This window comes from Gadus chalcogrammus, chromosome 22 (genome assembly GCF_026213295.1).
Source record: "Gadus chalcogrammus isolate NIFS_2021 chromosome 22, NIFS_Gcha_1.0, whole genome shotgun sequence".
Lineage (NCBI taxonomy): Eukaryota > Metazoa > Chordata > Actinopteri > Gadiformes > Gadidae > Gadus > Gadus chalcogrammus.
The window spans coordinates 10,174,403-10,190,268 of record NC_079433.1 but is presented as its reverse complement, the minus strand read 5'-3'; the positions used below and the strand labels follow the sequence as shown (position 1 = coordinate 10,190,268).

Genomic DNA, 15,866 nt, shown 5'->3' with positions numbered 1-15,866 from the left:
GTGAGAAATCCCACTCGGTGTTATATAAAAGAAAAAGACTTGCGTGGTGATAGGTAAGTATAAGTCACCCACCGTTTTCTCTCGCTTTCATCTTCCCTTTTGTTCAGTGGGGGGGGGGAATGTTTGTTGGATGAAAGTCGGGCAAACAACAATAAACCTTAACTTTAGGAGATCTGACGTCCAGAGAAATAAAAAGATCCAGGGGTAATGCTCCAGGCTAAACTTAAGGTACTAAGCTGAGGTAAAAAAAAAAAAGGAAAAAAGGAAAAATCAATGCACATGCAGAGAGGGATGGAACAATGTGAAAAATACAACTTTTATGAAGACAAATAGTCGCAACTCCTTCTCCCGGCAAAGTCCCAGTGAGCGTTCTTGCAGCCTACTGCTATTCTATTCCTTTCTTTTTTTTCTTCTGCTTCCATCACAAAGAGTCTCGCTCGCTCGCCTGCAGGAAGGACTCAAATCTTTGTCTGAGAGGTCTCCCTGTCCCGCCTACTGACAGCGCTGTCATCGTTATCCCAGATACAATTCCCCCGGTCAGGCAAGTTACTTTGCAACAAGCACAACTATCCATCAAGCATTTCTCAACGCAGAGAGAAACACTTGACCACAACAAAAGATGGGGCAAAAAACAAGTTACGCCCAGTCCAAAGTCCTCCAGTCATAGAAGTCATTCAGAATCCCCATGGACGTATCCACATTATTCCATGCCTCTCCTCTCTTCTCCCACCGGGCTGGCCACAGCTCCCGGGATGGTGGTGGTGGTGGTGGAGGAGAGATATCAAAGAGAGGTGTGTCTGGGGCTTGATAGAGTGGGCTGGAGGGCTGGACCAGCCAACCAGACAGGGCAGGCAGGCAAGGAATCAGGCAGTGAGCTGTGGGACTGTATCCTGGGGGCAGAGACCCAGACAACCCTTCATGCTCCAGTCCAACCTTTGCTTTTCTTCCTTCCCCCGTTTCTTTTTTCCTCCTATTGCACAACAAAAGTCTGCAGACACACTTCCCACTTCTGAATTCTGTTTCCTCTTTGGGACAATCCCCCCCTTCTTGTGGGACTCCTTCCAGATGAATCGTATGAAAACTCCCCACTGACACAGTTCCTCTTCTGTGAACTCCGTTTTTTAATCCTTTGAGTCTTCCCCGGGTTCTTTGTCCTGTACTTTCTCGCCTTCCCTGGCTTGTGGTCTCACTTGTTTTTCTCTCCCAGTATCTGTTCTCAGGCCGCTGCACAGCTGAAATGGTTTGCAGCTGCTAAAAAAATCTCCCACTTTTCCTCTCCGTCTCTCTCTCTCTCTCTCTCTCTCTCTCTCTCTCTCTCTCTCTCTCTGACTCTCTCGCTTGCTCGCTCGTCCGTCCCTCTCGCTCGCTCCCCCCTCCCTCTTTCCCTTGCCTCTCTCTCTTTCCCTCCCTCTCTCTCCTTCCTCAGACGCTTGCTCACACAGTGTTTTTGTTTGAATTCTGCTCCGCTTGTTCTGTTTCCTGTGCTCGCATTAAAACACAGGAAGTGCTCTTATCATGCCGGTTTCCTTTCACCCGGAAAAAACCCAGCATGAATAACCAATCACAGTGAGAGAAAGAGGGAGCGAGGGAGGGGGGGAACAAGAGAGAGTGAGAGAGAGAGAGAGAGAGAGAGAGAGAGGGAGGGGGAGAAAGAGGGAGAGAGAGAAAAGCATGGGGGAAGAGAGGCAGAGTTACCATTGCGGGAGAGTGCTAGGAGGGGGCGCCAGGAGAGCCAGGGCGACAGATACGAGGGAAAGAGAGGAAAGATTATAAGAGTGGAACAGGGGAATAATTCCTCTTTGTTTCCAGGGAAATATGCACGTGGTGAATGATTCTGAAAGGCCATCCGCTATGCCCGAACCGTATATACCTTCCCACACTTTTTACGACATACAACGGCATAGAAGGAACGAAAGAAAGAAAGAGGAACTAATTAAAATGGTTAAAGAATAACTGATGAGGAAGCAGACTGGGAGCTGGATGATATCAGTGTTCCAGGGGGGAGAGAAGAAGTGACACATTGAAAGAGAGAGAGGGAGGGAGGGAGGGAGGGAGGGAGGGAGAGGGAGGTTGGGGGTTGTCAACCAGTGTGAAATGGTTGCATTATTCTGAGGTTTGTAATCCACTCCTAATTCTCCCACGTGTGTGTGTGTGTGTGTGTGTGTGTGTGTGTGTGTGTGTGTGTGTGTGTGTGTGTGTGTGTGTGTGTGTGTGTGTGTGTGTGTCATTAGCCACCCCACCCCGTCGAAACACAAAAAAACAAGGTCCGCGGAGGGTAAAACGATACAGAGGGAAATAAAGGAACGGGAGCTCGAGGGAGGGGGGGCGGAGCTACGCTCTCAATGAGGGGTAAAACGAGCTTATCAATAATGAGCCCGGTGTTTTGCCTTCCAAACAGAGAGAGTCTCTCTCTCTCTCTCTCTCTCTCTCTCTCTCTCTCTCTCTCCTCTCTCTCTCTCTCTCTCTCTCTCTCTCTCTCTCTCTCTCTCTCTCTCTCTCTCTCTCTCTCTCTCTCTCTCTCTCTCTCATTTTTGGTGTACTTAATTGCCGTCTGCTTTTAGAGGCTTTTTTTTTACTCAGTGAGGAAAATTTCTCAGTATTGGAACGACGCTAGCAGAAATATTTGTGGTATTTTAACAATGAGCAGTAGTGACTGTCAAAAAGCATTCCTTCATGTGTGGCCTTCTTCCCATATGTGAACACTTACATACACACACACACTCACATTCTCCACTCGTGCATACCCATCTGTGCCTTGATCGAAACCCTATCTCACTGAGGAAGATTGGTGTGCGTGTGTGTAAGTGTGAAATATCCGGGGGGCAAATGGAAAAAAAAACAAAGTTGGCTTGTGGGGGTTCACAAAATGTATAACAAACCACCCGTTCTGATCAAAAATAGGGGGATACTGCCAGACAGGGCAACCCTGGGGCCCCTGTTAAAAGAGAGAGAGAGAGTGAGAGAGCGAGAGCTTGGGCCCCGGTTGCTTTCTCTGGTTGTGCTCACTAAGAGCATCCCTCCATTTGGGTGCTTTGTTCTATTTCTCCTCATACTCCTCTCTCTCACCCTCTTTTTCCCCTCTAGGCTTCTCTCTCTCTCACCCTCTCCTAATTCTCCCCCTCTTGGCTCCTTATATGAGCCAGTCTCTGTTTGTTTAAAAGTATCTGATCACCGTTGAACTACGCCTTCACTCTCTCTCTAACTTTCATTCTCTCGCTCTCTTACTCGCTCACTCCTTCTCTCATTCCTTTGCCTGTAAACACATTCTTAATAATCATGGAAGGGAGGGAGCATTCTCTCTCTCCCTCCCTGCATGTCTCTCGCTCACTCTCTCAACTGTTGCTGAGACTTTCCCGTGATCTGCATGTCAACCACGCTAAATACGCCACTCATTCTTGTTAACCGCTCTCGCCCCCCTCTCTCTCCCCTAATGCCCCCGCTCTTCCTCTCACTCACTCTGTCAGTTGCACTGCAGCTGTCAAGGCCTCATCCAACGCAAACGTCTTTATAGAAACAAAAGGGGTTTGTCACTGGGCCTCCACACACACACACACACACACACACACACACACACACACACACACACACACACACACACACACACACACACACACACACACACACACACACACACACACACACACACACACACACACACACACACACACAGCGGGACCTGTGGCTGGCCAGTACACTATCGGACTAGACCACAATTAGCTCCAAGTATTTACAGATGTGGGAAGGCTACCAAGGGTGGGAGGAGGGACTGGGAAGAGGGAGCCGTCATTTCATTCGCTGATTCAAACAAAGCCACCGCCCCCCTACCCGTCCTTGCTTTCACTATTGACTTTCAAATATTCTACCCATAAACCCTGACCACCCCCCCCGCCACATAACCCTGATCCGTCCAACCATGACCCAGGATCCATCCATTGATTGATCCATCTCTCTCTTTCAAACCATCCTTCATTTAATATTATGACATCTTAGCAGGGCCAGAGGAGCGGTCGATAAAGCAGGAAGGAACACGGCCACGGTTTAAGGGTTCACATCCCCCGCCGTCGGTCCAGGCTTCTACCGAGTAGTTCTCCCTACCAGGGCAGGACTAGAAATTCTTCTCAAACACGTCCCAGACAGACGGACGTCCCCAACAGAGGGACGCATCTTCAAAGAGGCGCAATGTTGTCCGCCTCTTCGGGGATGTTGAAGAGGCTGAATACAGTTAAAGGATATTGGTAGCTTTCCTCAGGACTCTGATGGATTTCCAGCAAACAATCCTGCTGAGCAACCCCACCGGCAGCCCTGCCAATCTTTGTACCGCGTTTGCATTAAAAAAGTAAATACTCCCAATTTCGTAACTCTTAACAGGCCTGGTTAAACGTGCCATTATTAGGCCACAGGTAAGAGGGCTCAGGTTTCCTTTGTTTGCCCCCCGAGAACAAAGTACTTAGTGGTTGACACACATGCACGCACACACACACACGCAAACAGGGAACGTGCATTAGTGACTTTCCTGGGTCGCTGTGTACCTTGCAGGAGAGCACCTGTCAAAAGCAAAGCACACTCCTGTCCCTCTCTTTTTACATGCATTTCTCACCCCATTCTGCTAACACAAAGGCAGTTTTAATCCATGAGTCTTGCAGTTTAAATTCTGTCTTTAACGCTTTTATACACCACTCTCTCTCCTGAAACATAATGTGTCGTCTCTCTCTTTTTTTCCCCCTTTCTTTCTCTCCTCCTCCCCTCCCCCTCTCCTGTAACCAGGCAGCTTAAGAAATGCAGGCTGCACCACTCTTGGTGGGTATCCACTCTTTGCAAGTCTCCCGGGGAGCATTATATTAACTAGCACAGTGTTCTGTCTGTCTGTGTGCGCACACGTGTGTGTATGTGTATGTGTATGCGTGTGTAAGTGAAAGCAGATAATGTTCCCCACCTCCTCAGGGCAGACAGACAGAGACAAAGAAACTGGGAAACTCTGCATGCACCCACAAATCTCTTACTCCCTAACCCACACACACACACACACGCACACAAAGTCCCATCCCCCGCTTCATTGTCTCAATAAGGCCCGTCAATCATCCTCTCCTCACCACATTCATATCACACTGCAGATTCTGGGACAGATTTTGTCATTGTTATTTACGGTGTGTGTGTGGACATCGTCTTAAGAACATAAAGCTGAAATGGAAAATATCAGACAGCAGCCTTTAAAGCAGTGTGTGCGTGTGTGTGCGTGTGCGTGTGTGTGCGTGTGTGCGTGTGCGTGTGTACGTGTTCCTATTTAACGGCCCATGTGTTATTGATTTGGTCAGGTCTTTTCCACATTATCAAGGCACTAGAAGCTGAACAGGTGAAACGGGCTCACCTTCAACTCCTGACGCACTAAGATTAGAGACAAAAACCTCTTGTCTCTACACTCCACCCAATTCTCTTCCTCTCTTGCTGTTCTCACTCTACTTTCTCCACCTCTTCCCCACACCTCTGCTGCTGTATGAAGCCTGGAGGTGGAGGCTTCTGGGGAACTCAGCGACCAGAGCCCTCGTTTTGAGATCGGCAATGTCAGATAATATTGAGGGGTATTAAACAACCAGCAGATTGTCGCTCCCGGAACATCCACTATCTTCTACATCGGATCATGTTGGAAAAATTGGATTATATGTTATTTATAGATGATCTATTGCTTTCTGTGTGCTGGTGGGACCAACTCTGAACAGAATGACAGAGACAGAGACAGACAGAGAGAGAGAGAGAGAACTGTGGGAAGAGGGCGAGAGAAAGCCTGACCTTGGAGTTTTAGCTTCCAACAGCTGAAACAATGCAGCTTTCACGCACTCATAAAGACAACAAGCACATACAGACGCAGTAGAAGAAGCAAATCATTTTAAAGATATTGTTAACCATGCCCGTTTGAAAAAAATGAAATAGAATAAAAATAAAACAGACAGGGGCATGATGAGAAAGAGTGTGTGTGAATTGGTTAAGGAGAGGGCCAGATAGATTAATAACTTCTTGAGATTAGAGAAATTATGTTTGCATGATTTAATCAGACCCTTGGGCACACACACACACAGAATTGATTAACTTAACCGGGAGGGAGGTAGAACGAGAGATAACAAAGTCCAGGAGAGAGAGAGAGAGAAACTGAGAGAATCTGGTCCAGGAAGGGCCGTGTTTGGATGCGTAAATAGGGCTGGTAGATCGGGTTACCAGGCTGACGTATGGTTTAGATCAGGGCGGGTTAGTCGACACACTGAACTCTAACACTTACGCATCAGCTCAAACACACGCCCAGACACACACACACACACACACACACACAAACTGAACTCTAGACATCAATACACCAAACACACCCCAGCAAACACACACACAGGCAACACCAACATCCCACTATGTAAGCAAGTCTTCAAAGAGGATGTAGTTATACATAAATACTGGTGAACATACCAGATCTGACAAGCAGCAATGAGGCACTTTTGTGAGTATTGGAGATTGCAATATGGACTGCAATATGGCCAAACCAAATCGCAAATAGTTTTATCAGTGATCTGGGAAATGAGATGAACTTCATCAACAACCCAGACATACATCAAATAAGTGTTTAGACAAAGTAATAAAGTGGGAGAATATGTGTTGCAATGGCTCATGTCCACACACAAACAACCACAAGGATATGCACGAGGCTGTTAGAACATCTTTAGAAGTTCTGCCATTTTAGCCAGTTTATACTGGAACCCAGAACCAGCGCAAAAATAGTTGCTGACATAATCATTGGTGGGCGAGCGCCGTGACTCATGGTGAGATGGGCAAAAGGCCTTAGGATGGGATGAGGAGAGGGAGGGGCATGGTGGAGGGACTATGGGATGATATATGGAGGGAGTCGTGATATGACGGGAGAAGGGGTTTACAGGAAGGTAGAGACAAGGGAGGGCGGTTTGGAGACTATAGGGGGGGGAAGAGAGAGAGAGAGAGAGAGAGAGAGAGAGAGAGAGAGAGAGAGAGAGAGAGAGAGAGAGAGAGAGAGAGAGAGAGAGAGAGAGAGAGAGAGAGAGAGAGAGAGAGAGAGAGGTGAGGACAGCTCTATGTGTGCGTTCATGATTTAAAGCACCCACACACACACACAGCTGCACATGGACATTCCAGAAAAGGGATGGTTTTTCTGTGTGTCAGGCAAGGTGTGTGAGTATCCCACCCAAGGACCGTGTCAGCTGTTTGGGGAGAGAGGGGCGCAGGGACATGTACATGGATGTTTGCACCCCACCCAGTGTTATATATATATTATACATAGATTTATATTTATGCTTGTGAGTGTGAGTGTGTGTGTGTGCCTTCTGCACAAGTAGATGTTTGTAATTCCTGTCTCCCTTTTTTAGGGTGCAACAGGAATCTCAGCTGTCCAAGCATGCCCCCCCCCCTTGCACACACACACACACACCCACACACACACACACACACAACTAACGAAGAAGTTCAAATGAAGCACAGACTATATTCCACTTCTTCACAACAAAACATGTCAAAGTGGTTAAAATGTACTGCACTAGACACCACACCCAGGTTATGTCTTATTAAGCTGAAGAATAAAATTTACCAATGAACATCAGATGCAAATAAAAAGAAGGGTTTTAACCCCTTCGTTCGTTCACTCATTCCTTCATCCATTCGTGTGCAAGGGGATTATGGCAATCAGAACTGCAGGCGGAGGCCACATTAATACATTTTCCCCAAAAAGCTTTAGCAAAACAAAGACATCCAATTAGCTACTAAAAAGCCAATCAGAATGGAGAAGTCCTCCAGAGTCCCTTCCACACAGACATAGGGTGTGTTCGAAATGACTTACTAATTACTACTTACTACCTACTAAATACTTGGCTTACTACTCCAATCCTTAAATAATGATTGAGTAATCCATTTTGAGTAATCGACGTTCGGAAGACCGTGACGTGAATCAAATGACGTGTCAATAACCTAATATTTATTAGGTTATTGACTTTGGTTATTTATTATAATAATATTATAAATATTATAAATAAATATATAAACGTCACATTTAACGTCACAGTACATCTTCAACCTAAGGATTTGCGGTGATATGTTAAAAACAATTATTAAACAATTACATTCGGTATGGCTGTGGGCTCTGCTGCTGCGGCTCCCCGTTTAGCGCCATTGCTTCCATTGTTCTTTTGAATAGACGCAGTGCATTCTGGGGCAGTTGAGTACGTCTAGTGAGCTAGCGATGCTTACACAAAATCTTTCCGGAAGTAGAAGACATTCGGATACTACTCGCTTACCTAAAACTCGCTTACTACGTTCTGCTTACTCAATTTGACGTCATAGTTAGTAAGAGTAGGAAGCAAGTAGGTGGTTTCGAACACACCCATAGAGAAGAACTTGTTCCTAGTTCACTTCCCTAACACGTTGACTTGGCCTTTGCAATAAAAAGCCCTAGCAGAAACACTTGCAAATGAATGACTTGAGAGTCGACTTGAAAGACTTGAGTGCCTACTACTACCCTGCCCGCACCCCCACCCTCCCTCTGTCTGTCCCACTGAACCTGGGCTATGAGATCACTGTTGGGAAGTTTCAACAATAAGACCTGACCTGAAAACATAACCTCTCTCTTTAATGGAGCCATTACGGCCCTGTGACACACACACGAGCACACACAGACACACAGACACACAGACACACACACACACACACACACACACACACACACACACACAGATGTCATCCCCCCCATCCCCCTGTGAACGGAGGAATGATATCATCGCTTTGGACTGGAAATGGGGTCTGGTGGGGGAGGGGAGGTCTGGGCTGGGAGGGGGGTGTATGGGGTTCTGGGGAGGGGGGAGGAAGGGGTCTGGGCCCAGACAGACATGTTTAGGTTCAAACTGAACCGAGCTGGATCAGTTACAGAAAGAGAGAGAGAGCGAGAGAGGGAGAGACGGGAGGGGGGCTGATACTTTCGAGTATATGCATCTCTTTGTCCTTAAGAGTCAACCCTTCCACTTCTTCACTATACGTATATCTAAACAGTGCACAGATGTATATACATATCCTCTTCTCCACTTCTTGCCCACTATGAATAAAGTCTTCGTGCTCAAATTAAAGTACACAGACAGACAGGCAGACAAACAGACTATTTCTGCCACCATTTATATTTGTGTTCACATTTCATTCTCCATTTAGCGTGCGTGTGTTTATATTTGCAGGAACCTCCTTTCTCAACGGTCGGTAGTCCATTGAAATAAAACATTATGCATGCACACAGCGTGTAGACATATCTGTTTATAGGGGCAGATGTAAAAAAACTGCAACTCTCGCTCTCTTTGTCCGTGTCCAACTCAGGAAGAATTACATCGCATATCTTCTTCTCTCTCTCTCTCTCTCTCTCTCTCTCTCTCTCTCTCTCTCTCTCTCTCTCTCTCTCTCTCTCTCTCTCTCTCTCTCTCTCTCTCTCTCTCTCTCTCTCTCTCTCTCTCTCTCTCTCTCTCTCTCTCTCTCTCTCTCTCTCTCTCTCTCTCTCACCCACCTCCTACTCTCTATCTGGGTCTCTTTATCTTCCCTGCCGTGACAGAAGGGGTACATGAGTGGGAGTGCAGGAGGCTGGGAGACAAAGACAGACAGAGAGAGAGAAAGGGGAAAGAGAGAGCGAGACAGAGTGCGAGAGAGAGAGCTGGAGTTGCCATTTAGATCAATAACCGTCCTCACACATTCCAACCGGCAAAATAAGAAAAAGGACAAATAACACACTAATCAGAGACATGTGTGTCGGACACAAGGCGAAGGTATGAAGGCTTAGCAGAAAGCCAGAAAGAAAAAGAGGAAATTAAAATAGATGTTCTTTCAACCTCCCACATGTCCTGATGGCGGCAACACTCCGGAGACGCGCAGTGCACTCCTACTAAATATTTAAAAAGCACAAAAACAATTTGGACCAGGCCTCTCATCCAAAACGCCCATCACACGGTCACAAAGACACGGCTGACCCCAAAGTCCCCGTGATTTATTCATTTTACTTGCAAAGTTCAACAGGATTTTGCAGTCCTGCATAGCTGCGTACCTGCACAGCGTATGACATTGCGGCCAGGAAGTGCCCTCTTTGAAGTTAACCGTCTAGAGAGAGCGAGCTTGGGTAACCTGCTCTGTTGGCAGACCTCAGACATGAGGTGAAGTCATGGGCAGAGACGCAGCACCCGTGAAAAGGGAAAAACACAAGAGACAGAGGTCCCTGTTGGGTCCCCAGCCATCAAACGCTGACTCCAGCCCAACAGTAAAAGCTATTTACAACGGACCATGATGACGCGTTCAGCGCATCTGGACATTGCGTCAATGCAGTGAAGACATTTAGCATTAATAGCATGTGTACAATCTCTTGCACTTTCTCAGCCATCGACATGTGTTGTGTATTGAGCATCATACGTTTTCATAGTAATCGTGTTTCCACCTGGGGAAAGTGTCTTGCTTGGTGTTCAGTCGTTCATAAGTCTATTTCTAAAGAGTCTATAGGTGATCAATCATCAGCCCTTATGGAAGTCAAGAAAGTGTCAATGCTGACTACACAGGACATAGGATACATCACATACAACATATCCCCATCCCATGATCAAAATTAGACAACTGCTTTGTCTTTGTGGTTTTCTTTGTTCCGTCTTCCTATCATACATATTAATTTGACTCAGTAAAAGGGAAGGCCTTTGACAAAACAACTGACTGGGAAAGAGAATCAGTAATCACACATTATCTTCATTTAACTTTTGGACCAAATACCATTAGGGTCTCTTTGAATCAAAATACTGAAAAAAAATGAGACTGTAAATCTCACATCTGTGCCCTCACACAAAACATGTATCCAAGGCATTTGAATGCAATGTGTTTCTATTATTCGGCATAATCAGCCCGATCCCTTTCAAGATACATCTGTGTTGATCACTCACTCATACCGCTGCCAACTGTGCCCAGTTTGGTTGCTATGACAACAGTCTGGTGGCTGTAATCGCGGAGGCAGTGAAGCATCTCTGCCGGGTTCCAGGCGGGCGTGTGTGTACTTCAACCAACACACTTCCGCCATGACAAAAGGGGCGCATCATACTTTTATTTTGAAAATTACGACAGAAAGTGTGTAATAACCCTGATCCTGGAAGACACACACACTCATGCAGGCACATTTGCACACGCACACACTCGAAGGCTATAGTGTTTGAATGTTTTACGGGAGGGAGACCGAGAGTGAGAGAGAGTGTGTGTGTGTGTGTGTGTGTGTGTGTGTGTGTGTGTGTGTGTGTGTGTGTGTGTGTGTGTGTGTGTGTGTGTGTGTGTGTGTGTGTGTGTGTGTGTGTGTGTGTGTGTGTGTGTGAAAAGCTCTCCAGGATCAAGCTAAGGGATGACAAGCGTGCGGCTCCTGGAACCACCTCACGCTACGACCGTGGCCATGGGCACGTGCCCACGCACAATGTTCCCCTGAGAGGTGAGTAATGCTGAGAAAGCACCACAGCATCACTCTCACTCCCGCCTATGCACACACATACACACACACGAACACTTCTATGATGACACACACAACAGAGACTCAGCTCCTACCTTGAACTCCTGCAGCTGCTGTTTGATGATCTCCACCTCCGTGCCGACCAATCCCTGGGCGTTCAGGCCTTCCTCGGCCCTTCCCAGCATGCCTTGCAGCTCGGCCACCAGCCCGTAGAACTCCCGCACCTTCTCCGCGGCGTCTTCAATCTGGCCCAAGCGGACCTGGCCTCGCTCGTTCAGCTGCAGGGGGAGAGAGCGAGAGAGGAGGGAGTGAGGTCAGCTTCGATGAAGGAAATATAACAGTGGTCGTGTGTGTATGAGTTTTACTACATGCAAATTCTTCTCTTCCACTTCCTGTCTCTCTCCCTCCCTCCCTCTCCCCTCTCTATGTCTACCTCTCTCCCTTAACTCCGCTACCACTTCGGCTTCCCAACTGCCTCTCTTCACCCCATCATCTCACCCCTCGTCTCCCCCACTCCCACCATCCTTGTCGTCCTCTCTCCTTCCTACTCACTCTCCCCTAGCCATGTCCTCGCCCTCACACCCACCCCCCCCCCCCCATCTCTTTTGTCTCCCCCTTTCGATCTTCTCCCCTTCCTCTCCTTTTGTCTCTCCCTTGTCTTCCCCCTCCCCTTCTCTCACCCCCACCTGCTATCTCACATTTGACCTCCCTCCCCTTCTCCTCTCTCACCCCCCCCCCCCCCCCTCACCTTGCCCGCCTGCCTGCTGAGGGCCTCCGTCTCGCGGCGCAGCGCCAGCAGGTCGGGGGAGGAGCCCTCCCGCCGCAGCATGGCGGTGCACTCCGTCCCGTGGCCGTCCAGCTGGTGCCGCAGGTCGCCCACGCGCGCCAGGAGGCCGCGCAGCGCCTCGGCCTGGGAGGCCAGCGAGTCGCCGTCGCGCCCCACGGGGCTCAGGGAGTCCAGCTCGTCGTCCAGGTCGGCCAGGCGGGAGAAGACGTCGCGCACGTGCGTCTGCACCTCGCCCACGCCCTGCAGCCGCGACTCCAGGGCCGCCGAGCACTGCTCCACCTGGGGGGGGGGAGACACAACAGAGTTAATGCTACTCAATCTAAGTGGAATACAAAGGTATGTATTATGTATGTAATATCTAGGTGTAACTTAAAATCATTACAATTATAATCATACAATAACTAATAATCTAGAAAGCACTTTGATACGCCATATGTGGTCGCTGTTCACTAGGCAAATAAAATAAAAAAAGTTATTCACCTTGTATTTCTGATATGCATTGCTACTCTGCACTGCTAAACTAGGTTGTGCAATAGCAGCAACAGACCCACTTATGAAAGTGAAACAAGCAGATAATTGACAGGATAAATAAGAGCACGATAGTCCTGGCGAACGGTTTGGGTCGGAATGACCTTGTATGGGGAAGTTTGGAGACGAGAGAGGAGAAATATGGTTATAATAGTTATGGTTATAGTACCTTGTGTTCCAGTACATGTGGTTTACATTTCAAACGATGACTAAAAGAGCCACGACGTCCACAATGCCCATATAAGACTAGCTGTAACTCAAATAGCGCTAGTCTGCTGACAGCCCGGGACTCTGCACTTTCTCAACCGCCTGGACACTGGTCCACGCCGTCTAATACACAGCCTTGACCTAAATTCACTCGAACATTAAGAGCTGTTTTCATTGGTCTTTTTCTACTCAAGAGTAATAATCTAGGATCTCACTCATTGCCTTTTCCCCTGTGCCTTGCTGGGGAAAAAAGGGTATAATAGGCACTGTTCCACTTTCCCCATAATGATAGTGAATTACACATGTTTTTTTTTATTTTTGTCAGTACAATTTATAAAGAAGACCCCATCCCTTCTCACCTTCTCTGTAACGTCTTCATACTCCTTCTCAGTGTCGGTGGCTTGCTGCTGCAGCCTCTCTGCTCCCTCTCTGCCGCCCCCTGGTGTCTGGGGGGCGTCCTGCACCAGACCCTGCGCCAGGTCTCTGAGATAGACCACCTGGGGCTGCAGGGACCGGAGGGCCTCCTGCTGGCTCCGCAGACGCTCCAGGCTCTTTGCGCTGCAAGCCTGTGGACCGCAGAGGGAAAGGGTTTAAAAGACAAAATAATTACAATCTGTGGGTGGTAGGATGGACTATTTGTGGTAGGGATGTTTAAGGCCCAATCCCATTTCTACCCCTTACCCCTTCCCTTTACCCCATCAAAACAAGAGGGAGGGGTAAGGGGAAGGGGTAAGGGGTAGAAATGGGATTGGCCTTACTCTGAGCCAAAAGGTTCTGGGATCAATCCCCAAAGTCTACAGTCTTACTATAGACATCCTTTGGCAAGATGCCTAAACTTTACCTGCCTTTTAATGATATGCATCACTTTGGATAAATGGATCCGTTAGAACGACTACATGGTAAAAGTAGTGGAATATATACTCTGCATTATTGTCTGATGTACATTACTAAATCGTGAAGTGCATTCTTTGTATGAATACTAATAATCTGATCCGTTCACCATCCGTTCACATTACCTGTGGCCCCAGAGCTTCCTGGACTTCTATCTGGTGTTTGGCCGCATCCAGCCTCCGCTCCACACTCTGCCGCCCCTCCTGGAACTCCTTGAGGCGGCCGGCCAGCTCCTCCAGCTGGGAGGTGTGGTCGTGGACCCGCTCCCCCAGCCCGTCCACCCTGCGGTTCAGCTGGGCCTTCTCATCACGCACCTGCCGTCAACGGGAGGGGAAAGTTTAGCATGGCTGGGGTTTTGTTTTGGACATTATAAGACACAACGAAGGGAGTCAGGCATGACTTAAAGAAAATGTGAATTTTGAACCTGTTGTCACCTGTTGTCAAGAGTCTTTAAACTAGGGTAGTTTCGATTTGTTTTTGACTTTTGGGTCATATTAGTTGTGATTCTCCTTACATCACATATGTAACATATATATAAATATAGATAGCAAACATAGATCATAATGCACAGCTTTGGCTGAATCTGTAAGCAAACCAAATCGTTCATTCTTTTAGTAAAAACAGACACCCCTTCAATAACGAGCGACGTACCTCTTCCTCTCCGACCCGGCACTGCTCCAGCAACTGGTCCGCCGCGGTGTTGAGGGCGTCCACCAGGGGGCGCCTCCTGTCCAGGTCCATGGAGAGCGTCCGGGCCCTCTGCAGGGCCTCGTCCAGGGCGGCGGGGTCCAGCGACGGCCGTATCTCCACGTCCTTCCCCTCGCACTCCTCCAGCCAGGGCACCAGCTCCGCCCGGTGCTTCTGGTACGTCTCCGCCTTGGCCAGGGTGGACTTGAGGCGGTTCTGCCGGTCGGTGGCCCTCTGGTTCTGCCCGTCCCAGTCCTGGCGCAGGCCGGACAGGCGCGACTGCAGGGCCGAGCGCTCGTCCCCTCCGGCGGGGAGCGCGGCGAGCAGCGAGGCGCCCTCGGCCTGGAGGAGCTCGTAGGAGCCGCGCTGGGCGGCGATGCCCCGCTGGAGGTCCTCGGCGTGGGCCAGCAGGGAGCGCAGCGCCTCCGGCTGGCAGGGCAGGGAGTCGGCCGAGGAGTCCCTGGTGTCCGCCTGGTTGTCCAGCCAGCAGCGCAGCTCGTCGAACATCTGCTGGAACTGCTGGGTGGAGGAGAGGGCGGCCTGCAGCTGGGACAGACCGTCGGCTGCAGAGAGGGAGAGACCCCCGCAGAGGGAGAGACGGAAAGAGAGAGAGAGAGAGAGAGACAGAGACAGAGACAGAGACAGAGAGAGAGAGAGAGAGAGAGAGAGAGAGAGAGAGAGAGAGAGCCCAGGAGGGAGAGGGAGAGAAAGAAAGAGAGCCCAGGAGAGACAGAAATAGAGACAGAAAGAGAACTCAGGAGAGAGAGACAGAGAGAGAGACCAGGAGAGACAGAGCCAAGGAGAGACAGACAAAGAGAGAGAGAGAGCCCAGGAGAGAGAGACAGAGACAGAGAGAATAAGAGAGAGAGAGAGAGAGGGAGACAACGAAGAAGTAGGAGAAAGACAAGATGGATGGGGGGGAGAGAGAAGGAGAACGACAGCCGAAGAGAGAGATAAACAGAGAGAGATTGAGAGAGTGTAAGTGAGAGTTTGTTAGGAGTTTTTTGATTTTGTTCAAACAATTTGTATGACAGATTTACAAAAATAATTTAGTGGGATTTGGAGATGCTCGGGAAATACATCTGTTAGTATATCCAACTGGTCTATTTACTTTGCGCTGTAATAAAAACAATCGACTGTCAAAACTATAGAAGAAGTAGGATATTTTAATAACATTCGGAGAGATAACACGTTTAACAAAATAACGGTTGCATCTGTTTGCTCTCAAACATGATTACATCTGCAAAACAAAGGAATTGGATTTTAATCATTTAT

General features: G+C 48.4%; 1 protein-coding gene across 6 annotated transcripts in view; it reads right to left on the bottom strand.

Annotated features, from left to right (window-relative positions):
* The window catches only part of LOC130376316 (microtubule-actin cross-linking factor 1-like), an 88,384-nt gene that overhangs the window by 43,932 nt on the left and 28,586 nt on the right, over window positions 1-15,866 (bottom strand). For all 6 annotated transcript variants that reach the window (XM_056583557.1, XM_056583555.1, XM_056583556.1 and 3 more), the window contains 5 exons: window positions 14,556-15,154; window positions 14,030-14,218; window positions 13,373-13,579; window positions 12,240-12,557; window positions 11,587-11,769 (listed from right to left, as the gene is read on the bottom strand). In XM_056583557.1, coding sequence (XP_056439532.1) covers window positions 11,587-11,769; window positions 12,240-12,557; window positions 13,373-13,579; window positions 14,030-14,218; window positions 14,556-15,154 — 1,496 coding nt within the window. The remainder of the gene's footprint in view (window positions 1-11,586; window positions 11,770-12,239; window positions 12,558-13,372; window positions 13,580-14,029; window positions 14,219-14,555; window positions 15,155-15,866) is intronic.